This window comes from Aplidium turbinatum, chromosome 5 (genome assembly GCF_918807975.1).
Source record: "Aplidium turbinatum chromosome 5, kaAplTurb1.1, whole genome shotgun sequence".
Lineage (NCBI taxonomy): Eukaryota > Metazoa > Chordata > Ascidiacea > Aplousobranchia > Polyclinidae > Aplidium > Aplidium turbinatum.
Window position 1 is genome coordinate 12,279,931 of NC_137476.1, and position 25,980 is coordinate 12,305,910.

The 25,980-nt window shown below is 37.3% G+C and overlaps 2 protein-coding genes across 2 annotated transcripts in view; one reads left to right on the plus strand and one right to left on the minus strand.

The window, feature by feature from the left end:
• Window positions 1–540: 540 nt before the first annotated feature.
• LOC145770347 (uncharacterized) lies at window positions 541–10,107 on the plus strand. The gene is made up of 3 exons (XM_082581963.1): window positions 541–1,697; window positions 1,996–2,128; window positions 8,313–10,107. The coding sequence occupies exons 1-3, from the start codon at window positions 1,213–1,215 to the stop codon at window positions 8,565–8,567; spliced, it is 873 nt and encodes a 290-aa protein (XP_082438089.1). The 5' UTR covers window positions 541–1,212; the 3' UTR covers window positions 8,568–10,107.
• Window positions 10,108–21,911: 11,804 nt separating this feature from the next.
• LOC145770658 (synergin gamma-like) overlaps window positions 21,912–25,980 on the minus strand; it is a 33,488-nt gene continuing 29,419 nt past the window's right edge. The window contains exons 12-13 of the mRNA XM_082582351.1: window positions 25,621–25,769; window positions 21,912–24,866 (exon numbers count right to left, since the gene is read on the minus strand). Coding sequence (XP_082438477.1) covers window positions 24,687–24,866; window positions 25,621–25,769 — 329 coding nt within the window. The 3' untranslated portion in view covers window positions 21,912–24,686. The remainder of the gene's footprint in view (window positions 24,867–25,620; window positions 25,770–25,980) is intronic.

Below are 25,980 nucleotides of genomic sequence, written 5' to 3' on the forward strand. Positions count from 1 at the left end.
GGAATAAAAGCAAATTGTCACTGTATACATCTTGTGATAGTTTAGCTCAATTTGCACCAGTAGAACATCTCCTATTATTTAACTAGTCTTGTTACTTGCATGGCATCAGGATCTTGCCATAGTACGGTAGTGCTCAAACTTTTTGCTAAGCTGCTGAAGGTATCCAAGTATCCTATATATAGTATTTTGGATAGATACAACTCTGTCGACAATATATTGTAGCTCAGTTCTGAAAACGTATTAAACTTAGTTCTCTTTACATAAGTTTGTCGCAGGATAAGTGCTATAAAAGTGGTTATTTTGGCAGTGTGAGCAATAATTGTAAAGCCAGAGCTATGCATGGGTTGATTCAAACAGTTCAGCGAAGTAAATATACTAAGTAAATCAGTCCTGTTAGGCTGTTACTCAACGTGACAAACAGTTTACCAGCCTCATTTTTGTAATCACAAATGAGGCTGGTAAACTGTTTGTTGCGTTGAGTAACAGGACTGATTTAATGATAAGAGACAGTCAACCGCCTCAAGTGGACAGTTTGCTGGGTTGGTTCACAAAAGCAGAAAGGTTGTATTAGTCAGTTTTATATACTAAGTAAGTCATCTAATTGCAATAAAGTGCTGTGACGTCATGAGATGCATAAATCATCTTGCAAATAATTTAAAAAAGAAAATTCATATTGTTGACCACAAGAAAAAACTATTAATTTAAGTCTCAAAAACAATCCAAAAATTAAAAAAAGCTAGACTGGAAAAAAATATGCCTAAACAGTAAACACAAGCAACCCACAAATTTAAAAAAAGTAGCCTACTCAAACTCAAAAAGTGAAAACCAGTTTCAGCACACATAAGTTGTACCAAAACAACAAGTACCTAATAGAAGTTATGGGGACCCCACGTGAGGTTGCAACCCACAGATTGGAGACCACTGACTAAAATAACCGCATGGTTTTTTCAGTGCCTTCATGGTGGAGTTTTCGTATGGATAAAAATAATATGTTATATAATATTATTGTATCTACTATTGTAAATTGAAGTGAATGTGGAGCTATGTCTAAATACAGTAAACTTAGTTCATTGATTTTAGGTAATGAAAATTTGGTAGGCCCAAACTAAATTTTGTAATTATTTACAAGGTAGTGAGGTTATTATATGCCCATGTGTAGCTGATGCAGTGAAAGCATTTTAATCTTGTATTTTTTTCTAAATTCTTTTGAGCATGCTTCAAGTTCAACTACAAAGAATTTTGCTGAAAAACAGAAGTTTTTTACTACCTTGCTGCAGTTCAAACTTGAAAAGATGTGCAAGCAATTTTGGATACTTACATAACTTTAACCAAAAAGAGTTTAGAAGAAATAGCATCACTCAAGGCTCAAGCAAATTGTTCTGCCAAAGTGACATTTCAAATCCTTTACCAAGATTATTATATCAAGTTGGATCAACAAATCATTATCCAACATGCATTACACACAGTTTGCATCATAAATCTCTTTTTACGAAACCAGAAACGAATTTCTCTTCAAACTCTATACCTTCAAGCAATAATGAAGAAGAAGATGATTTAAAGGCTATTTTAAAAGACAAATCTCTTGGAATAACAGCTAAGTTTAAATTGGTGTTTCAGCAGTATGGTGTAGTTATGGTTGGAGTTCATATTGCAACCTCGATTGTTTGGGTTGCATTGTTTTATTTTGCTGTCAGCAGGTACGTTCAATGATCTTTTTTTAAACATATGCTGTGCATGTATATTAAATATTAACGCTTATACTATGTTATTGATGATTTATCAACCTACTTAATGCTTGCTGTATAGACTACTGCTTACTTGAAATAAAAACAGATGACCAAGTCGCTTTATTAACTTTTTCAATTCTTGGTAGTGCTGCTATTAAATTCTAAGTCAATATTTTGTGATGAAATTACTATTTTGATTTTTGTGAATTTATGATGTGTAACTACTTGACCATTGCTAAATTCAAAAGAATGCATAACTTTTACCCAGGGGCTTAGATATCCTGCCTTATTTGGAAAGATGGGGAGTATTTGAACATCTTGAAAAGTGGGGATTTTCTTATACGGAAAAACTTAAGTCTTCGGGAGCAAGTGATTACTTAATGACGTATTTAGTATATGAGGTATGGAAGAAATTACAATTCAGTAGTAGGCTATGCTTTGTTCACACACAGCGTCCTCTCAATTACACGGTGTGTACACCAAAATGTCACTGGGGAGAGAAGCACCGTTTCTAGCTAATTTGGGGTTGCTGATCACGAATATGGCCATTAAAAGATGTTCCTGTGTACAGTTTTTTCTAAAAATTGAATTTTTGTTTGCACTGCACTGCAAACTGTAAATGCGGAAAAGTTTAGGGGGTACCTAAAACTTTAAAGCATCATATTTCCGAAACTATAATAGATATTGAGCTAAAATTTGTAATGCATGCCTATATCATGCTAAATAACATATTGACCTAGTTTGAGCAAAATCGAAGTGGGTGAAACAGAGAACTTTATGATTTTCAGGACGTTTGGCATGGAATGACCCAAATAACCCAAAAAATGCATTTTTTGAATTATTTCAAAAATTAATGCATTTAGAGAAAAGGTTCCTTTTATGGCATATAGAAACATAGATATTCTGAATTTTTTGACATCAAAACTGACTTTCTACTATGAGTAGTTAGATAGTTAGAGGATTTTTTCATAAATTTGACCTTTCGTGACCTTTATTGGGGGGTAGGTGGCTGGGTTTTGGGGCCTACCAAAAAAAGTTGTGTGAATGTTATTTTTTAAAGGTTTGCAGAACTCCCTATGTTGAAATTGCAAAAAAATATTTTTCAAACCACCATAATGTATTGGACATGCACCGGTACCTAAATACATATGTGTATTGTGTATGTCTACTAGGCCTACATCATATTACAAATTTACCATGAAACCCTCTACATCTGACTCTCGAAAGTGATCCTACGTTAACCATCCAGATAAATTCTCTTACATGTGTGCCTATGCGGCTTATACACTGTAGTGGGCAATAGACGACCAATGACGCCACATATTTCCGAATTGTATACGAAATATTTTGAGATCAAGAACAGAAGCTGGGCTCCTCACATCGTTTGTGCAGATTGTTCATCAAAGCTAGCTGCATGGAAAGCAGGACAGAAGAGAAGTTTGTTTGCCGTCCCTATGCCATGGTGTGGCTTGAACGCCTTAATCATGCATCTGACTGATACATTTTTTGCCTCACGAAACTGCCCCAAGTATTGAATAACGCAAATCGGGCTGCCATTGAGTAATGAGTATCCTCATTCTTCATGTTCCCACTGCAATACGACTTGTGCAGCATTATGCTAATGAGTGATGACCCTGACTTATCCATTCCTGTATATCCAATGACTGAACAAAGTGATAGTGACTCAAGCACTGTATCAGATTCTCATGCTTCCTCATCTGACTGCCATGAACCAAGACCACGATGCAACCACCACGAAATCTTATTACCAGAGTTCAACGATTTGGTCAGAACATTGGAGTTGTCAATGAGACATACAGAGTTACTTGCTTCACGGTTGCAACAGTGGAAACTTACAGATAAAGCTGTCACTGTTTGGGGCGTTCGTGAACAAGGAAAGGAGTTCATTGACTTTTTTCGAACAAGGTGATTGATGATGGGTCCAGCTACCATTTTGCAATGATGTTGTGGGACTGATGGTCAACATGAAGGAAGGTCAACATGATCCAGAGGACTGGGGACTCTTCATCACTCTTCTAAGGAAAGTCTCAAAGCGGTACCACTGCATAATGGGAATAGAAAGCCATCAGTCCCTGTTGTATATTCTAGAACAATGAATGAGTCAAGAGAAAATATGAAAGCTATCTTGGAAGCGATCAAATAGGATACATTCCAATGGTACCAGTGTGGAGACTTCAAAGTGTTGAACATGCTGATGGAAATGCAATTGGGGTATCGTACACAAAATACTGTTGTTTCTCATGTCTATGGTCTGGACAATACACTACATTCAACAGGAATGGCCGGCTAGGACATCATACAACCCTGGAGAGCACAATCTGGCCAACAATATAGTAGGAGATACAAGGGCCAAGATAGCCGGGCGATGTTGGCCGGATTCTGCTGGTCGAGGAAGAGAGACTTTACTGGTGAATACAAGCGCAAACCTTCAGAACAAAACTTCTGAGTCTTGCCTCAACTGTATTTAGTCACAGGCGCTATTAGCTCTGACTTTACCACGTTTATTTAACACAGCTAGGGGTGTTCAATTTCGATTATTTGAATATTCGAAATTCAATTTATTTTCGATTTCCGAATTTCGATTTCGAATATCACAACTATTCACCACACTGCAAAATGTGATTTTATTGAAAAAAACGACATGAAAATTCGCTAGAAAACGCGAAAAAAAGTCATTAAAATTTGCGAAAAAAGAACACAAAATAACGTCTACAGCTCCAGGCCCATGTTGGTGTTTATGAAAAGCTGATCGACATGGTCACCCGTCAGTCGGGATCTCAACTTCGTGACGGTTAGGCCAGCTTTTGAAAACGATCGCTCTGCTGGAGCCGAGGTCGCTGGGATCCCAAACACTTCAAGTTCATTTTCACTGCCGCGACATTTCAGTGCAGAGGTTTCGACTCGAAAGCGACATCGAGTATGTTTGCAAGCGCATAAAGCTAAATGCACGCTCCGTCTACGTAGCAAATTATGTTGTTTTTGGGTGCATTCAACATCTGATGACATTGAATCGACGCAAAATGTTAGATTTTTGCTATGTCCCAGGCAGCAAAATCAGTCATTTTTACATTGATTCAACGTCTGCAGACATTAAATCAATGTAAAAATGACAGATTTTGTTGTCTGGTGTTGGATTGTAGCATCGCAACTCGTTCTAGTGATTATTTATCGCGAAGCTGTTGCGGTTTGCATTCAAAAAGTGTTTTCCTGCTGCCGATTGCTAGTTCATCTCTTGTTTTATGTATCAATACAGCATAAAAAGTTGTCCCCACACAGAAATATGCGTGGGCGCCTGGCCCCCACACAGGCCCCGTAGCCAGGGGGGCTTCGCCCCCCTGAAAAAAAATTTGCCCCCCCCTTGACAAAATCTTAACATTCTCGAGCAACAGCTACAATTATAATGATTTTGCCCATTTAAATTTTTTCGGCCCCCCCCTAAAAAAATTTGCCCCCCCCCTGCTCTGCGGTCTGGCTACGGCCCTGCCCCCACGGCTTAGGCACCTATGGATTCGGTAAAAAATGGATAAAACTGCGACAAAGCTCAGCCTACACTTTCTGCTATTGCACAACCTAGCTATCTTCATTCTTGAGAGAAATTTGGCTTTAAAAATGCCAACCTGGCATCCCTGGTGCGGGACTGGCCGTTGGACCCGCGAGAGCGTGTGATAGTCACGTGATCGACGATGCGCATGCGTCGAAGTCTTTTTTCGCTTGCAAAATGCGACAAGACAGATTTCGCGCCACTCGCGTAAATTTCAACCGCGTTCAGCCGAAAGGGCGGCTATAATTTCGAACATGTCCGATACGAAAAACGAATTTCGAATATCACCTTAATCGAAATCGAATCGAAATTGAACACCCCTAAACACAGCTCACCCTAACTCTGGTTATATATTATATAGAATAATACAACTTATCTAATATTTTAAAATCTCTTTTTCTCAAAAATGGTACACAGGAGCTCATTTTAATGGTGAAATTTGCGTTTAGCATTGTCGATTTGACCATAAAACATGTATCAATTGCCAGTGACAAATTTTTTAGTCAAAATGTACACACTGTGTTATCATTAGATTACAAGATATCAATTAAAATACAGTTTTTCAATTAATTATGACATTGCATTGATTGCTTATATTTTGATAAAATAAGGTTCATTTCTTATTCATTGAATGCATTTTTTTTTAATTTGTAGAATATCTGATCATAAAACATCATACTCAGTCTTCGAAATTAGCATATTTTTACTTCGGCAAAAACGTTGCCAAGGCCAAACGGCGAATGGTGAAATTGCCTCGGCAATTGCTGTAAACGTTTAATACGAAAAAATTGTACCAAAACATGTAAAACAAGAAGCGAAAAATATACTAGAGTAGTCTATCACGACCGCACTGTTTGATTTGTTGTGATGAAGTAATACTAAAAGTAGCGATAAAGCGAGCTACGCGATACGCACGATACGGTAATTCACGTTAAATAACTCATGGGGGGAAAAGTTAATTTTGGGTTGATTCAACGTTCGAGTCAGTGCAAATCGATTTAATTTTCCGGCGGGTTATATTGCGTAACAACAATGCCCAATAAGAAATTTACGTTTGTTTTACATTAATTTGACATCCAGCGACGTTGAATTATCATAAAATAACGTTAATTGCTCAACCAGGTACCAGTAACAAATTAATAGCTCCCTGCGAGAAGATTGTCTCGATTTACGTATACACTAACATAATTTTGGCACAATTGGGACACTGCGAGCAACACAAAGTTTGTTTGATAAAGACTAGTTGTCAGAATCATTAGATGCTGTATCGGAGGATGAGGTTGTCGCGTCATCACTGGAATCAGACACATCAAGAGGCTCGTCGCTTGGCTGTAAATCTACACTGTCTTCGCAATGAAGCGTCCACGTTTTGCGGCTTTCGTGCTTTAATACCCATTCACACGCCTCTTTCGCAGAGCTCCATCAGGGTGTTGAGTAAGGAACAAATCTATGGCTGTGGCATAACGACTGGGAGGAATGTCTAACCGTAACCTTACAAGCGCTCGTGTGGCCTCGGCATTTTTATTGCCGACGCTAATGCGCCATTCATGCATCTGCGTCGGCAATTGCCGAGGCTAATTTCGGAAGACTGCATACTGCAAACAAACTAGACTTTGACACAAAATATGTTCATTGTTGCAAAATATGTTATGGCAGAGAAATTGATGTAATGCGAGGGTAGTTATGTACCAATAAAACGTTTACTGTATGTCCGGTGTAATCAGAGATGGGCAAGATCACCAGTATTGGTGATCTTGAAGATCAAGATCACCAAAAATAGGTGATCTTGAAAATCAAGATCACCAAACTATGTGATCTTGAAGATCAAGATCGTGATCTTGAAGATCAAGATCACTTTCAAGATCACTTTTTGTGTACTTGAAAAAAAATGAAGTTTTTGATCAATGATGTAGTAAAAAATAATCACTATAAGCAACCTGGGTAAAGGTATATAGTTGTTATTGCTAACTTTTACTTTTAACTACTCGATCGCTGGCTTAAGAATTGTAATAAGTTAGTGACTGTTGCTATCAGGCCTATCAATTTTTGACGTAGTTTGCGTAGAATCGCAACGTCACACCAAAGGCCGAGGTTAATTACAGTAGTAAGTTACTGAAAAAGTCGCGAAATTTGAAATAGTTTGTATACTTGTAACTGCATAATTTTTTACCAAATTTTTGTCTGGTTCATGTGAGAGTTTTTATACGTGTTAGGCTTACTATGTAGTTTTAGCTTTCACTGTAATATGTCAATGTTTATTGCACCATTTATCCATCTTGCAACCTTGATAGTCTTGATACTGTTGTCTGCTATCAAAAAAGTTCAGAGGTTTGCGGTCAGACAAACCGCTCCATACTCAGACCGTAAACAAGTCTTGGTCTGGTTGATTTGCTGCAATAAACCACTTTGCATGACCAAAGTCGGCTGGAGTCCAGATTTTTTAACACCGCCATTCTAGACTTTTGAAGCATCTAAAATTGGGTCAAAGAAAGCAAACATTTCTTTTAATTCACACATGGAAATTCTGAACAAAGTTAAATCATTTTTTATTGTACGTCAACATAAAGTACACGGAAGTTGACTTCTTTATTATTATGACCAACACAGAAAACTTTTTCAATTTTGAAATGGCAACACTGACCAGATTAGATTGAGACTTTAAATCGTTTTTTGTTAGACACATATCATATTAACAGTGGCTTAATGTTAGTAGTTACCACTAATTACTTTGTGCAGTACGAGTTCTAAAAAAATGCCTCTATCTACTAAGTAAACTTCAATTTTAAAGTGATCTTGATCTTATTGTTCTTCAAGATCAAGATCACACAAAAAAAAGTGATCTTAGATCAAGATCACCAAAAAAAAGGTGATCTTGAAGATCAAGATCATGCCCATCTCTGGGTGTAATGAATAAACGATTGTGTTGTAGACGTTAAATTTAGTCTTGATCCAAGCATGGTAGACTACATAGTAAGAATAACTGTGTAGTTGTGTACGTACATTATATATTATTTGTTTTCCAGATCGCAAAACCTATCCGCTATATTGTAACTTTGTTTGGAACAATGTATTGCGTAAGATATCTGAGAAGAAAAGGATTTTTTAAACGGCCTCCAAAGACGCCGACTGTTGGCTCCCTTGTTCAAACACAAAGTAAAATTATGGGTCAAAGACTTCGAAAGACAACGAAAAAGTATGGAGAGGAATACAAAAACCGTATAAAAGTAAAATCAAAGCGATCAAGGCATTCAAAGCATGGAAATTCATCAACTTTATAGTATTTTGCATCGTTAGTCGACAAAAGTAAGATGTGTTTTGTTTATTTTGTGCTCTCTTCTTTGGTGAGCGCAAACACCGTTATGCTAACACAAAAGTAATTGCCATACAGGCTGAAAGCGCACTAGCACAACCTTGTAATTTGTGCGTTGCACCCTGGTTTGGTACAGTGTTTGTGTTTTAATCATTTTTTAATATTGTTGTTGCAGTAAACCGTACTTCATTAATGTTTCGAAGTCATTCCTACACGCTGTAGTATCTAAGAAATGTGTTATTAAGAGGAGTATACAATTATTAAGCCATACCTCGAGTGTCTCTAAATGTCGCAGTCTTGTGAACTCGAAAACACGTCCTTATAAATCTGGAGAAAATTTAAAGCAGTTGTTCCCAACCTTTTTAGGCTTACGGCACTTTACTGAAGAGAAAAATATTTTGTGGCACCCTAAGGCAGAACACCGATTTTTCATCTCGAATGCGGCAGGTTGTTGAAACAAACCTTAACTGCTTCATATCTAAGACATTAAAAATGGTAGGCTTATTCATAGTCTCTTTCCTAGAGTTGCATCTCTAATGCACTGTGGATAAAATACGCAAGTTTGCTGGCTGTGTCTTGAGGAAAGGCAATTAAAATAACACTTTTATAAAATAACATAATAATAGTAACAGCGATTTTACTTGGACATTGAAGTCACTTTAAAACGGTATTTTGAAAAAAAAGTGAAGTTTCCTTATTTTAAAGTCGTACTGAAACTTAATGCATGCTACTGCTCTTCCATTACCACACAAAAGGATACACTACATACCTTTCCTTGCACAATGCACACTATTCACCTAATAAATGAACTACATTATGTACAAACATTGCATGTGACATCACAAAACTGTAACAAGAAAAGGGTGCCACACTAGAAATTTGTGACCACGATTCGTATATTGTAGTAGGCTACATCGTAGGCTATACGATAGAGCCTATGATAGAAAATTGCCCTTGATGATGTAACAAAAACAATCCTGCATGAAAATTTCATCATTAACATTGATCTTAGCTACTCGTTTGAAAACAGATAAAAACTGAATATGAGAAATGGCTCTCGGCACCCCAAAGTATTGTGGTTGGTTGGTTTTGAATTTTTATCCTCGGACTGACAATGCCTTGATAGGTTATTCCTGGTAGTTTCGCATACTTGTAGAGGCTCTTGACGTGGTTACCGAGATTGACAGAGTAAAGTTTTCCGATTGTTGAAGTGTTGTTGTCGGGAAATTATTCCATTCGCTAGGTGCCCATATTGTATATGGCACCCCAGGATGCCACAGCACCCCGGTTGGAAACCACTGCTTTAAAGCATGCTGAATTCTTCCGAAACTATCATATGTTGTTGTGAAAGATTTGATCGTATAGCTTGTTGATCTACGTTTCCCAATTATAGCATGAATAAAAAGTTTAAATCGTATGCGTGTGCAACTCGTGTTGAGTTTTGAAAGACTGGTGTAGTGTAGAATGTGTTCATAATTTCCTTGTTGTACTGACGATAGTGTGCCAACTGAAATACGAAAACTGAATTACAAGCTAAATCCTATAACTTACAGCGTAATCATATGCAGGTCGTGTTAACCGGCGCCGGAAAAGGCGCACGTCTGGTAAGGACCCGCTCATTGTAGTCTATTTAATGTTAAAAGATGGAAATACCGCTGAAACAAACTCGAAATTCAACCGATTACATTACGCCGTTTTGACCGCTTTCTACACGCTCGTCTGGGGTTCCACCCATTTTAGTGTGTTGAGCAATTGTCGGCTATTTGAAATAAAAAAGCAGGAAAAATACTCCTGCAACTGCTCGATATTTAATACTTAATAGCTTGGGCTGAATTACGTCATAGAATTTATATTGTCGGTCATCATTTGGTATGACCAGGGGCTCTATCCACTTTTAGAATTCGGGGGAGGGGGGTGATTTATAGACAGTGGGCTAAAATCGTCTTAGTCATTCCAAACCACTTCAATAAGTGGGGGGTGATCACCCCCCCCCCCCCCCCCCCCCCCTTGGATACAGCCCATGAGTATGACTATCTCAATTCAACGAAACCAGTACATCTACGCAATTTTATTAGAGTTCATAGAAAGAAAAAAAAACTCTAGCTGAAGAATATGTTGGATATTGACAGTGAGTAGCTTTGACAATAGTGGTCCAGGATATAATATTTGGACTCGAGATTGTATAGGCCCAAAGTATTGTTAGAGGACCGACAAAGAAAGAAACTCCACAACGTCGCACTTTTTGGAGCTAACGTATTATTTTAAAGCAATACTTTTGCATCCATCTCAGCGTATTATTTTTTGTAGGCTTAGCCTAAAAAGACCGCTTGACTCCTTTTTTATCGTCTTTAGTTTGTCGTAGCCTAATGACGATGCTTTGTCTAATGTCGTAGCCTCAGTGGCTGTCCATAAAAGACGTCCGCACTCAAGGAGGCTTGCAAATTGCACAGTTTTGTGGACAAGGGGGTTCCTGAGATGTCGACATTCTTTTCATAGCTTACAAATATCAAAATTATTTTACCAATCATCTGACCCCGCGTTCCCATACCGATTGCACAACCGAGTGTCGCGTCTGACTTTGAAACCTGGAGTGGTATAGACACGCACAAAAGACAACAATCTGGTAGAGTAGGGATCACTAGGGATGTTCATTTCAGAATAACGGATCGGTCCCAAATTTAAACCAGATTTAAATTTCAACCAGATCGAAATAAAATACTCGCTAAATGTTCGTCGCTGCTGCGCCGCGATCTGGCTCTCTCAACCTTTATGTGCATTCGATGTGTAAAGTGAGATGACAATTATTGCCGCGTATCTTAATTTTTTTCCATTAAAACTAAATATTTTTAGGTCGAGATTTCAATCTATGAGTTACAACAGAGCACAGCAAAGCTGTGACAAAAGATAACTTTTTTTACGGTTTTCTGTCTTGTACAGCCAAAATAGGCTAATTTTTAGCGCTTCTTTAATGATGGTTTTGACTATCGGTATCTTAAATGGTTATTTTGTCAAACAAATAAGCACTGCAACTTACCAGAAATCATTAAAACTGATGATTATGTCAGTAAGAACTGATGGGTTGAAAAGCATGCACGCAGTGCAGACGGTTGAGGAGGGAGAGGAAGTATTTTTTTGCAGTTTTATCAGGATGTCTTTTATGGACAGCCCCTAATTGGTGTTAGTGATGGTGTAGGGCCAGAGATGGGCAAGATCACCAGTATTGTTACGGACAAATTTTAAATCAAACGTCACATAAAACCGTTATGGTCTACTTAACCTAGCTGGCGTCTTACGTCATGGAAATTGCTGGAAAATGTCCAGAGATTGCAACATACTTCGTAAGACCGGTAAAACATTGCACCTGTTGAAACATTACATCATCGTTAAATCTTAAATTGCACAACCGTTTGAACACCTGTTGAGAATTGCTTCACAGTGCATATCATTATTACGTCACAGAAACTGCTTACGTGCGTTTGAAATATTGCAATTTGCAATCTATTCTCGTCATTCTTAAAATTGTTGCTTGAAAGTTGGTCGCATATTTAATTGTTTTGCTTAGTGCTTGCCAGCTGGACGAAACTTCCGTCTTTATCCAAGTAATTTATTTTGTAGTGACAAGTTTAATGGTGTAATGCGTTGCATCCCAATTTCGACAGCCAGTGGGCTATTTTTACAGAAATACAATTCTCGAATAGACGTTTTCAGAAGAGTGTTTCTTTTCGGTCATTACATACAGATGAACGGATCCGGGAACTTTATGTTTCAATTTTCCCACGAAAAGATTATGGTTTACCGCTGTGACCAAGTATTGGTGATCTTGAAGATCAAGATCACCAAACTAAGTGATCTTGAAGATCAAGATCCTGATCTTGAAGATCAAGATCACTTTCAAGATCACTTTTTGTGTAGCCTACTTGAAAAAAAATGAAGTTTTTGATCAATGATGTTGCAAAAAATAGTTAGGCTACTACTGTATAATAGGGTGGCTCATTTTCCTTGATGTTCTTTAAAATTTTTGTCAGTTTGGAATAATGTTCCATTTTGCTCACTGATATTTGCAAACCAAAAATTTTTGTTGGGTTTTGACCTTTGACCCTGGTTCACCCAAGGAGAAATTCTGAATTTTTCTGAAAAATTAATAAATTTCAAAGTGGTTTAGCAGTATCTGAAGAGGGATTTCTCAAAATTTGACCACGTGATTTTGACGTCATTTCCTCTGTTAACTTCCACGTGGAACATCTTCACCCTACTCCAAGTCTGAGAGTCACTAATAGTGCATGCTTTTTGTGTCATTTTATTTGATTTTACAGCCTTTTCGCAGTCAGTGAATCTATAACATATAATAAACCAACAAAAATTTTTGGCACAAAAGATGAGAGTCATTTTAGAGTATTTCAGGGCCCCTGATTCCGAAAATGCACTTAGTTTTTTCGAATTGGCTCTAGTTTTCGAGATATTCGACAATGAACATATTTTTGAAATCGTTACTCAAAAGCTTTCAATTAGCAAATTACTTATTTTCAGCCCTGTTTACCATTATGAAGTCATAATTGCACTTGTCTAGTTCAATTGGTTCTTATTGCACGAAAGTTCAAAACGCAAGCAAAGGTTGAAATGAACTGTGTTTAATGTAAGGGAGACATAAATATTCAATGAAAGCAGTTGTGAATCAGTCTACATCACAAGAAAAATATCCCGAAAGTCATGTGTTTATGAATGCAGCTTTATATTGAAAAGGTAGGCCTACTGAAATGGATACTGTACAAATGAAATTTTATTCTAAGCCTTTGCTAAGGCCAAGTCTTTGCTGCAAGAAGTTTTTTTCTGGTCTATAGGCTAAATAAATGGCATACCTATAGGCTAATAAAATACGCCTTTGACAAGTAAGATGCTGTACCAACAACCCAAATATATTTTGCTGCATGAGGCAACGCATTCTGCGATAGATACAGCGCTATATAAACACAAGCTTTATTATTACTTTGACATGAAGCTGGATGATCAAGATAAGTCCTGGATTCCTCCTAAAGTATGCAAACGTTGCACTAAAACCCGTTTCTGGGCTCAAGGCTAAGAAGTTCAGAGTGCCATGGCATAAAGAGAGCCGTGGAATCACCATGAAAATTGATACTTCTGTTCTGTACGGTGAGCATGTTCGAAGGAAGTTGGAACATCATGTTTACATGGAATGGGCAAGGCAGTCATTGCGTGGACGTTGCTATTTCTGTTTTTTGTTTGCCCTCTCTGGTTTCAAGTGGTGATTTGCTTGAAACAATAGGAAAACGGGCATGACTGAGAGTAACCTCAATACCTTCAGTAATGTTTTGGAGCAAGGTCAAGCTTTTTTCTCAAAACCATTTCTACCACCTACTGTAGTAGTTAAAGATTTAGTTATCAAAAGTGGTAGCTGGAATCTTGGCTAACTCAAAAACTAGAGCCAATTCGATAAAACTTAGCATTTTCAGAATCAGGGGCCTCGAAATACCTTAAAATGACTCTCACATGTCCTGCCCACGTGTCAGTGTTCATGGAGTTGCTAATTAAACCACTTTGCTTGCTACAAGTTTGTGTTACTGCCTCTTATTGTGTCCATTAAGATGCTAGAGTGCATTAGTGCATTAAAAGATAGCGAGTGAGCAATTTCAGGAATAAGCGAAACTTCAATATTTTGAAAAAATTCAAACCAGGTGAACCAGGGTCAAACGTTAATATTTTTTTGTGAAATTTGGTATAGGAGATACATTTACCAAAAAGGAACAATATTACAAACTGACGAAAAATTTAAAAGAAAAAACTTTTTTTTTCGTGACTTTGCGCCAGCCTACATAAGCAACCTGGGTAAAGGTTTACTTATTGTTAGGTTATTGCTAACTTTTACTTCTAACTACTCGATCGCTGGCCTAAGAATTGTAATGAGTTAGTGATTGTTGCTATTAGGCCTATCAATTGTTGACGTAGTTGCGTAGAATCGCAACGTCACACCCAAGGCCGAGGTTAATTACAGTAGTAGCCTACTGAAAAAGCAATTAGTTTTATGCTTTTTATTTATAATAAATAAATAATAATAAAGTTTGAACTGCATCATTTTTTACCAAATTTTTGCCTGGTTTATGTGGGAGTTTTTATTCGTGTTACAATAGGATTCGTCTATAGTGACACCTGAAGGGACCGCGGAAAAAGTGTCACTATAAGCGAAGTGTCACTATAGACGAATGATGACATCGTTGATAACGTCACTTGTGCAGTATCTGCGCATGCGCATCCCATGTTGGTTTAATTCAAATCCAGTCAGCAAATCAATCCTTTATGGTTCAACCTCTGCATACGTTAAATCAATGTAAAAAGATGGATTTGCTGGCTGGGAACTGGCGAATGGTGATGACAAAATATGATTCCAACTTAAAACTGGAAATACACCGTAAAGTGTCCTTATACGGAAATTTTTGAGCCCAAGGGGCAGAAATGTGGTGTCACTGTAAGCAAAGTGTTCTTATACACGAATTCACTATAGGCGAAGTCATTTCTATGCAAAACATGTGGTTTGCAAACGGGACTTTGCAACAGGTGTCAGTATAAGCGAAGTGTGGTTAGCGCGTTGGGCTCGCAGTCGAGAGCCTGCATGTTCGACTCCAGCCACCCGCACTTGCTGTTGTTTCTCTGAGCAAGAAACTTTACGATAATTGCCTCTACCCAGTGATCGATTTCGAGTAATGGGTAGTACCAAATTTAAGTCATAAGTAGAGTAGACAACCGGAAACAGACATTGCCGTCGGCTGCAGCGTGGGTCAGGTGTATGTCGGAAGGCGTACACCGATGCATAGCGCTCAAGTCCGCTTTCCCGCAATGCAGGATAAAGATAAACAAACAAAAAACACTATAGGCGACTTCTACTGTACTAAGTTGTTTTAACTTTCACTGTATTATGTCAATGTTTATTGCACCATTTACCCATCTGTCAACCTTGATACCGTACTGTTGTCTGCTATCAATAAAGTTCCAGAGGTTTGCGGTCAAACAAACCGCTCCATACTCAGACCCTAAACAAGTCTTGGTCTGGTTGATTTGCTGCAATAAACCACTTTACATGACCAAAGTCGGCTAGAGTCCAGAATTTTTAACACCGCCATTCTAAACTTTTGAAACATCTAAAATTGGGTCAAAGAAAGCAAACATTTCTTTAAAATTCACACATGGAAATTGTGAACAAAGTTAAATCATTTTTTATTATACGTCAACATAAAGTACACGGAAGTTGACTTCTTTAATATGACCAACACCGAAAACTTTTTCAATTTTGAAATGGCAACACTGACCAGATTAGATGGAGATTTTGAATCGTCTTTTGTTCGACACATACCATATTAGCAGTGGCTTAATGTTAGTAGTCGCCACTAACTACTTTGTAGCCTACAGTACGAGTTTTAAAAAAATGCCTCTATCTAGGAAATAAACTTTAATTTTAAAATGATCTTGATCTTATTGTTCTTCAAGATCAAGATCACACAAAAAAAGTGATCTTAGATCAAGATCACCAAAAAAAAGTGATCTTCAAGATCACGATCTTGATCTTCAAGATCACTTGTGATCTTCAAGATCACTTGTGATCTTCAAGATCACTTGTGATCTTCAAGATCACTTGTGATCTTCAAGATCACGCCCATCTCTGTGTAGGGCTATAGCCTACAAGTCTTCCAGAACGGGATAGGCAGACTTAATAGACAAGTGTTCCTCGACAGCCTTAAGAGACGCTCCACCTATAGCATTTTAGTTGTCGTCACTAAAAAAATAGGGGCCCACTAGAAGATTTCAGACTCAGAGGGGTGAGATGGTGCATCGTGCACACACGGCCCTGCCAAGAACCGTTCGGTTGTCAAATTGTGTCACGTAGTTTCAACAAAGCCTTACAACTACCGTAGCCTACGAGGCCTGCCACAGCAAAAACAAGTTAAAGTAATTAATCAATATTCTTTGTGTAATAAAATGTTATACCCGGTGAAGTTAGGGAAGGGCGGGTCAGTTGATACACCTCCTTTTCACTGAAAAATAAAACTTTTCAGAAAAAAACTATAGCCAGCTAGCGATAATTCAGGTTAAAAAGCCAGTGAAAACATAATTAAATGAGTTTGCTCAAAAGATTATGGTGTAGGGGAGAGTAGGGTTAATTGCAAGGCGGGGTTAGTTGAAAAATGATCATTTTTTTTAACTCTCGATAACTTTTTTAAATATTTACTGCCAACATGTGAAGTAGTTTATAAAAACACATAATCGGTGTTAGTTTCGATTTGTTGAGTCAAGGTAGGCTATACCTGTTTGGCTGACAATTTTCTATTTTCTTACTTTCGAAGTAAAATTTTTGGCGTATTAAAAAACATCTTATGCGTCGATATCGTTAAAGATAGGCAGAAGTTTTTTGGTGTGTGTCAGCTGTAGGTGTTCTACAACACTAAGACATAAACAAATTTTAGTCCAATGCACTATGCTTAAATATTTTAGGAAAATAGTTTGTCATATGCTAATGGGGCTAGTTGGAAAATAGTGGGTGGAGTTAGTTGGAAAATAGTTTGATAACGGTATGACTATGTAGTAGCCTATGATACGAGTATATCGTCGTGGTATGATAATAAGTAGTATAAGCTCCAATGTACTTGTTTTAAGCAGACATACATTGTAAAATTTTAATAACTTGGAAAGTGTTATATATACGGCATCACAAGTTTTTAACAATGCGTTTATTAAAAAATCTTTTTACGATGATTAGGTGTAGAATTCATTGCATATTGATTTTAAAGCAGGTAGTTTAAACATATTTCCTTACAACCCCATGTAAATGTTTGTTGGTTGAAAAAAGAGTATCCAGTTTATTAGTGGGCATTAAACTGACGTTTTTCAACTAACCCCAGGCATGGGGTTAGTAGAAAAATCAATTGTATGTTTGTTTATTTTAAATTTTTATTAAAAGCTTAATTGACTCAATACTTATTTTTGGTTGTATGATAGAGGACACCATATAGGTGATTATTTAAGCCGCTTCAAGTTGTCAGGTTATGCACCAATTGTTTTAAATTTTACTTAAAAAAAACAACTTTCCGACTAGCCCCACTCTCCCCTACTATGAAAACAAAATTAGCCTGTGAGTAAATTTTTTAATATATTTTATCGTCGTCTTGCAAAAACCAGAACAATTTTGAGATAAATGGGATAGGCTAGTGTTTTAACTTAATCAGAATAGAGGTTTTAAGATAAGATATTTTTATTTCCTTACCTGCATAGGTAAACTTCAAATTGGACATTTTATTATTTTTTATAGGTTGGGGTCAGTGGATACACGTGTATCAACTGACCTGCGCTATGTATTGATAAAGGTGACCACATACAAATTTTAAGTGATATGTTTTCTTATGGTGCTTATTCAATAAGTTGTATTATTTTATGTCATTTTTTTTCTGCTTTTATGTTATAGTCATTCAGTCTTGCACACATTTTTATTTATTGTTGATAAAATTTTCATGATATGTATTAATCAGATCCTCAATGCACGAGTCCTATATTCCAGTGTCCCCACCATAGTTATTCCTTCATTGCTTTATGATGTTTTGCTTGTGTGCAAGAAATATTATAAAGGTGCTTGTAACATTGTATTTTAAAAGTTATTTTTTGCATAGTAGGCTATGCAGTCTAGGTGGTGTATCAGCTGACTGTGGCAGGTGAGTTGATACACCTTTTTAATTGCGCGCTGTAGTAAACTGTAAAAAAAAACGAATCTGAAAGATTACTAATCAATAGATGAGAAAATATCCCACTAGACCTGAAAATTCCAGGCTTTTATCGTGTTTATTTTTTACACAAAGCGAATAAATGTGAAAAGTGTATGAATATGAACTGACCAACCCTTCCCCTACTTTGTTTTAAATGTCTGTCTATGGTACAAGCAGTGCAGGATTAAGGTGGATGCTATTGATGCTGCAGCATTAGGCCCATTCCTGAAATAGGCCCAGACGAAAACAGACGTGAATTTTCCGGACGCTGAACAGTTTTCCTTTGCTTAATTAACCCACAAATAATTCTTATTATGAAATTTGTAGTCCGACTTTCGCACGCCTAGGCACAGTGTTACGCCTAGGCACGTAAGATAAAGCAAGATTTTGGCATAGACTACTTATTTAAGATGAAAAATTATAACACTTTTCGAGCTGTTTCAGGGCCCTTCATTACTTCAGCCGCAGATAAGATGCACGGCTTTATTAACTCTTCCCCAATCGTGTATGCTTTTTTTGGTTTTAACTATTCGTAGAGAAACTAGATAGGATTCATGAAGAAAGGATTTTTCGGTAGTCGTCATCTTTTCATTTGCTTTTTTTAATCGTTCATATCAGAGAATATTCGTCCAAAATATTCAAGTGGCTTGCCTTCAAGATTGTTGTGCTTTGAATGAAAGTGACGAACAACTTTAGAAGGTTTCATAACGTCATTTGGCAGAATTTGGGAGCACACCAAACATTAGGGCCGTGACGATTGTTCACTACCCGGTGTAGCAGTCCAAGAGTTACTGCATGCCAAAAGTTACAAGAGTTGCCAAATATTTCATTTAAATTTTATTTAATTTTGTTTTGAAAAATAATTAAATTTTTAACCTCTCAAAAGGTCAGATTAATAATTATAAGTATTTTGTAATGTTAACTGAAAAGCTTGCATTAGTTTGAGAGCAATGAATTCATTACACTTAGTTGAAACAATTTTTGCTTTTCTATCGATTGTGAAAACGCCGGGCACCGCTGGTAACTTTTGGACTGACAGTAACTTCCAGACTGCAACGCCGCAGAAGCAGTCCAAAAGTTACTGCTATTGTAAGTGGGTGTGCTTTTTCGAAATTCTTTTGGGAAAACTTGTAAATGGACTGAAACTTCACTTGGTTAGTAGATTAAACCTTCTGCAAGTATGCGAAAGATGAATCCCAAGGATAAATATTCTCACCACGAAACCATAATTCTAGACTTTAAGTTTCGTGCCACGTGTTTTCGATGGGAGTCCAACGGAAATTCATTGGAATAGTCAAAGACTATGTTCGTCAACTACAACTCAAGACCAGCGGCTAACAAGTCAGCCTTCAAATGCAAACTTTGCACGATATATTAAGGCCTGTATAGCTTATTAAATGCCACCGATTCACGTATAGCCACGATTTAAACTTTGAAATGTTTGGAGCGATAATCAATTAAACTATTTGTTTCAACAGAGCCATATAGCCTGCAACCAGTCAATAAAATACTCATAACACTTGTGAATCGTAGGTTGCATCATAGCACAATCAGGATGACAGCAAAAGACTATAGGCTAAGTGGTCATTTAGTCAATCACCTCCCCATGCAAATTTATTTGCCAACGCACGTAAGGCACGGACACAACGTCAAATGGTATAATACAAACAAATCAGGTTAAAATGATAGCCTACGTAAATTGTTAGGTTACAAATTCAAATTTCATTCCAAAACAGCAACAACTTCTGGTACAAAACTCATCTTTTAACTTTCATCTTATTTTCGCTTCATTCCCAATTACGTTTCTGCTGTAAATCATGTTGTTAAGATGCAATGGTGGATAAGTCTTAATTCAAGTTCAACATGTTTCCAATGTTGAAATCATTTATACAAATCTGCTGCAAGCGTCAAATCTGAAAACCCTGTTTAAGTAACTTCTGGACTGGCAGTAACTTTCAGACTGCGTATACGCGGTCCAAAAGTTACGGTAACCGCAGTAACTCCTGGACCGTTACACCGGAACTATTGTAAAACCAAGCTCCAAGTATTTTTATTGTATTGCCTGACAAATTCCCCTTTTCGTTTTTTACTTCCCTCTGTGACACTCAACTTATCTGCATATGCCCTTTTCGTTTCTTACTTCCCTCTGTGACACTCAACTTATCTGCATATGCCCTTTTCGTAGTTTACATTTGCACCTACTGATACTTGGTTCATTTCCATTTTGAGAATTATTTGTTTCAGAAGTCTTAGTTTTTTCCTTCTTGTTAAAATACACTTGTTGGTTCGTTGATTCCATATTAATCCTTCTGTAGTTTAACAGGACAAGCTATTGCAGCATCTGAAAAGTGAAGAATGACCTTGTATTACAAAACTTTTTGAAAGCTAGACGCAGTTTGAAAAGTAGACGCTGGTGGCTGAGCTCATACAGTTTGCTGCATTTATGCGCACCCAGAAATCGGTGAGTGTGAACGAGTCAGCAGAGCTTACCATGTACAAGCTTTTGTCGTCGTTGAACCTTTCTCAAACATTTCCAAACGTCGAGATTGCTTTGCGCATCTATCTGTGCTTGATGGTGTCTAATGCCTCCGGCGAGCGGAGCTTCTCAAAACTGGGAATAGTCAAAGGAGAGCTGCGGTCCTCGATGAGGGAGGAAAGGCTAAACATGCTGGCGCTTATGAGCATTGAACATGAGGTGCTGAGCAGCCTTGACTGCACTGACATGATCGAAGATTTCGCGCTTGCTAAGGCTCGAAAAACAGTAGTATAAGTAAGCAGCACTAGCGCAGCATTGACAATATGCCAACGTTAAGTTGATCTGGATTAGCCTTTTCTTCATTAACTCCGCTTTTCAGGCAATATTGGTATTGAATTGTGTTGGTGTTACATAGCCTGATGTTACTCTCGAGTTTTTACGATAACACGTCGTTATTATTGTTCATGTTCATTAAAATTTGGCTGACTGCGTCGAAAGCAATAAAGGCTCTTTGGTCGGTCTGATTACGCGTGTACGGTGGAGTCAGAGTGTCGAATGCATATGTACCAATGCCTAGAAAAAATAGGCCTGTTTTTGCGCTGCAGCATCAGGCCCAGTTTCGTCTTAATCCGGCCCTGGGTACAAGGCAAACTCTCTACCAAAGCTTTATCATTTAAAAAGACATGCAAGAAATATTGGTGAACTGTTACGTAGTCGTAACTTATTGCTTTGCTAAAAACCTCTCACTAACCTACGTTTTGTTACCAACGACGCAGCCAAGTGTCAACTGGCAAGCTATATCCATAATAAGCTTTTTGAATAGTTGCATTTAGGATCGAGGCTAGATATTTTTCATCACACAGCGACTTCTGTGTTGTTCAATGCAATTGTCTTACGACTCACAGGTGGGGGCTGTTTGACTTGCAGCCAAAGATCGACTGAGATTATAAGCTGAGTGGTCTGCAAATTGTTTAGCATTGCAGTACGCGTATGAGCGTGCGTTGGATCATGAACGAGCAAGCGAAACACGGTATTCAGCGTGATGACAAAAGATGTTGTTGCTATTGCTTGGTTTTCTTATGATTCATCAAAGTATCCTTTCTACGAAAATTGTATAAACAAGTATGTAATGGGCCCAGCGAATTGACCATTACTGTTTCATAAAATACTCGCAGGCTGAATTATCAAAATACTTTGACAATCGAATTACGTAACACAAGTTACAAGTTTATTGCACGAAATTGAAACACTCAGCCCTTAAATGTACCAAATAGAACTACGGCAACCCAACCAGTAAATCAATCCTTTTTATGTTGCTTCAACGTATGCAGACGTGAAAATTTTTAAAATAACTCATTTACTGGATAAAAAAGCTAAATGATGCCAAATAACTATTTACTGTATGTTGGAATCAACTCCAGCTTGACATAACTGTGGGTTCCAAAAGTTCCTTGGAACAAGATATGATGTAGACTGGCCACCAAGTGAACATCAATAACATGAAACGCATTCCATCAAAACATAAGCTAAACTCATTGTTGGGATCTTCCCTACACGCTGCGGTCACTTCAGAAAAAAATCAACATAACCGCCCATTACAGTTTAAGTAGTCACAAATACTTTTATGGAATAAATCATTGGTTGATAAAAATGAAGAAAATGTCAATATAAACGACATACAACATAACAACAGGCATTGTGCATTCACGTATCATAGACATGCACTAACGGCAGGAAATACACCAATAGGCCTATTCATTGCCAAGAAATGAAAAATGCAAAACATTGCTACAGTTATATTCTGTTTTAAAGGAATTTCTCAACTTTTGTTGTAACGTTCCGACTGAAGCTATTTTACAAGATCTCAAAATTCTGTTCAGCCTTTTCTGATGTTTGATAAGAACAGGAGCAATGAGCATATTATGAGGACATCTCAAGCTAACAATCTTCAAGAAGCACAAACAAATGTTTTAGTATTGATATTCTTGACAAAATAAGAAACTGTAAAAACTGGAAACATAGGCGCAAAGCAACAAAATCACCACATTTGTTTAAGCCGCATTTCACATTTTAGGCTAATATTGCGACAAAGGCTACAGTTGATTATATACGGCAATTACTTTACAAGCACATAAAATATATTATTTATTGAATCTTTCAACTTTAAAAAAACATTCGTTTTCAAGCAAACCGTCATGTTTATCTCGCTCCGATGTAAATGACAGGCGAAGAACAGCTCTCGAATTGGCGTCTAATGGACAGGTTCACTGGTTCAAACAACTTCAACACGCCAAAACTTGAAATTGTCAAGTTCAGAAACGGATGATTCAACAGGTTAAAACTAATGATAATCAAATTCCCAGCAATGATGCAAAGCAGTGAGAAACAAACTACAAAAGAGACTTTGTCAGTTCGAAGACAAACATTCAACCAAACGCACAACATGCTAACAATTGACAGAAAGGATTCTTTGACAATACAGTTGTCATTCCGATATGTAAATTGAAATTCGAGATATAAAGTGCAAAGTGTCATTATGTAAAATTCAAATACGCCTATGTATGGTCCATTGTCATTTCAACAAGTTAATAACTCGCAAAAGGAACCTACTGTTTAATACAGTATAGCAGTAAATACGCATTTTCACTGAAAGCAGAACCAGTTAATTTCAAATACAAAACGATACGTTTTTTAATACATTGAACTGAAAATCAAGAAGTCTATGTAGACTGAGTGTAACACTGAGTAAAATTCTCAAGTGATAGACAACGTTTAGTGAGTACAAGCAAATGTAACTGACTTTTTTTTGTATTTAAGAAATAACATACATATCTGTGACAATAGTAAAAGTAAAGAGTTGTCAGAATCATCGTTTGTAGAATAATTCCAAAGAAAAATCTCAATTTGTTAACTTGAAATAGAAACTCAGCTTTCTTCATGTACAATACAGTATGTTCCAATGTTCCTAACATATCTACCAAACTCACCCAAGAATTGTATGCAATACACATACAAATTTTTGTACATTTCTACAACACAAAGTTTGGCTGTATTGTGTCCATGTTTTTAATTGCTTTTTTGTTATTTGAAAAACCGAAAGAATGATATAAAGCAGTTCGGTACACCCTGAACGTTCCTACAATAGCATCTGAACTGGAAACCAAACGCTGAATTTAAAAAACGCCAAAAATATGTTAATAAGTCAAGCTTAAAATAACCTGGCAAGCGCATTAAAAAACGGCAAATTTAAGAAATTTGGCGTTAAAACCGTCAATATGGCAATCCTATTCAGGACTCATCTTGGACAGCAGCGTTTGGCTTCCAGACCAGATGCTATGACAGTGACGTCCACAGGTACACTAACGCTGACAAAGACTGCTCAAAGTCAAAGCAAGAATGCCTTTTCTACTAAGTGGAAGTGATGAAATCCTTGCATTTCAACGGAATGTTGTAGCTGCTAATCCCACCCAGCTTTCACACGATCAATCAGAATAAATAACCTCGTCAATAAAACTGTGCAATAAAGCGCCGCAGCTTTTACTATGCACAAAAATGCAGAAAAAAGTATAATTGTTCAGTGAACTTTAGCGATGTACAAGGTGTCATGATGTTAAGTCTGCTTTGGTGCTCTAGCGAAGTTGGGTGCGTTGCGATGAGTGGAAGGAAACTGAGTCTTTAAAGATTAAACTGAGATACAGGTTAATCAATTACAGTGGGCGTTACTTTGCCACACCATGAGCACAGAAATATTTTATGTTAAGGACGTGCCACAGAAAGTGATTTTAGTTTTGTAACGATGTATCAATATAAAACTGTTGGTTTTACAAGTTGGTAAACCAGAAATCCATAACCGCTATCTTGTTTTCTCAGCAGGCAGTTGCAGGGCAGGTAGTACGGATTCGACGCAGTTAACCCAAAAGTTGGCGCAAGTTGCATGGTAGTCTGAGCCAGCGTACGATATGCTGATGGTGTTCAAACCGGTCAAGCAAATTGCACAGACGCCATCTTCATTGGACGGGTCCGTGACCGGTTCCTGCAAACATAGCACGTTACTTTTGCATGAAATAAACGTCTTCTGATGTCCGACTAACAAATACAAAATTGTTTTCTTAAGTTATCGACATAAACTCTTGTACAATTAATCTATTTTGAAAAAAAAAAACAACTAGCGTCTACTTTTAATGTCTAAATTAATGGGCATTCAGAAAATAGCACAGACGAAGCCAACAGGCTGTGTTGACCAAGGCAAGTTATTTTCATGACGTATTAACCCCAGAAATGCAGCATGGCATTACAGATTCGAAACAAAAATAACTGTTTCAAGACAAACTAGATTCCTTAGTGAAATCTAGGCTGATGCGCAGTGGTTACCAGCCTGGGGTCCGTTAATACATTCATTAAAAAAGCATTACGCTCAAACTTTACTACATTGAATCAAATTCGAATGCGTACCAATAAAATATGAGAAAAAACATGGTCTCAGACGTATGTCATTCCTTGACGTTAATTTGTCACACATCTTTGATAAACACAAACTGTACAGTAGTTCAAAATGTATGGTACAAAATGCATAGCAATCAAAAACCTATCAGGAAATTGACTGAACATCAAAAACCATTGAACTGTATGTGGTTCACATACAGAAGTATAGCATAGCATCTTCACGGTTTATGCGTTTCTATTTAAAGAACTGCATGCTATTAAACTCCAAAAACATTAATTAAGGAAAAGAAAGTAGTGTTACATAAATCTTCTGGATTAAGTTTTAATTAATAATGTTAACTTACTGCTATTGTGGTGTTCGGGCAAAAGGCAAGTAGGTTGTACCAAGCTAATTCAATTTGCTTGTGAAAGTGCTGCAGGCTTTCGCTTCTCATGTTCAGTTTGCGTATGCTACAAGACAGTCTTTGTGCAACCGCGTGTACTTCACTGAGATCTAAAAACAAGGACTGTAGTGACTTTCGACATAGACCACTGCTGTGAAAGGTTATCGGGCATCTTCAATTTTTGGTTAAAATGATTATAAGTAGGTTTGTATTTCTGTTATAGTGTTAAGGTCGTTTGATTGCAATGACACACATAGATATCGGTAGTCGACTAAAAAGATTAAGCACAGGTAGCTATTTCTATCTAGTATAACGTATATT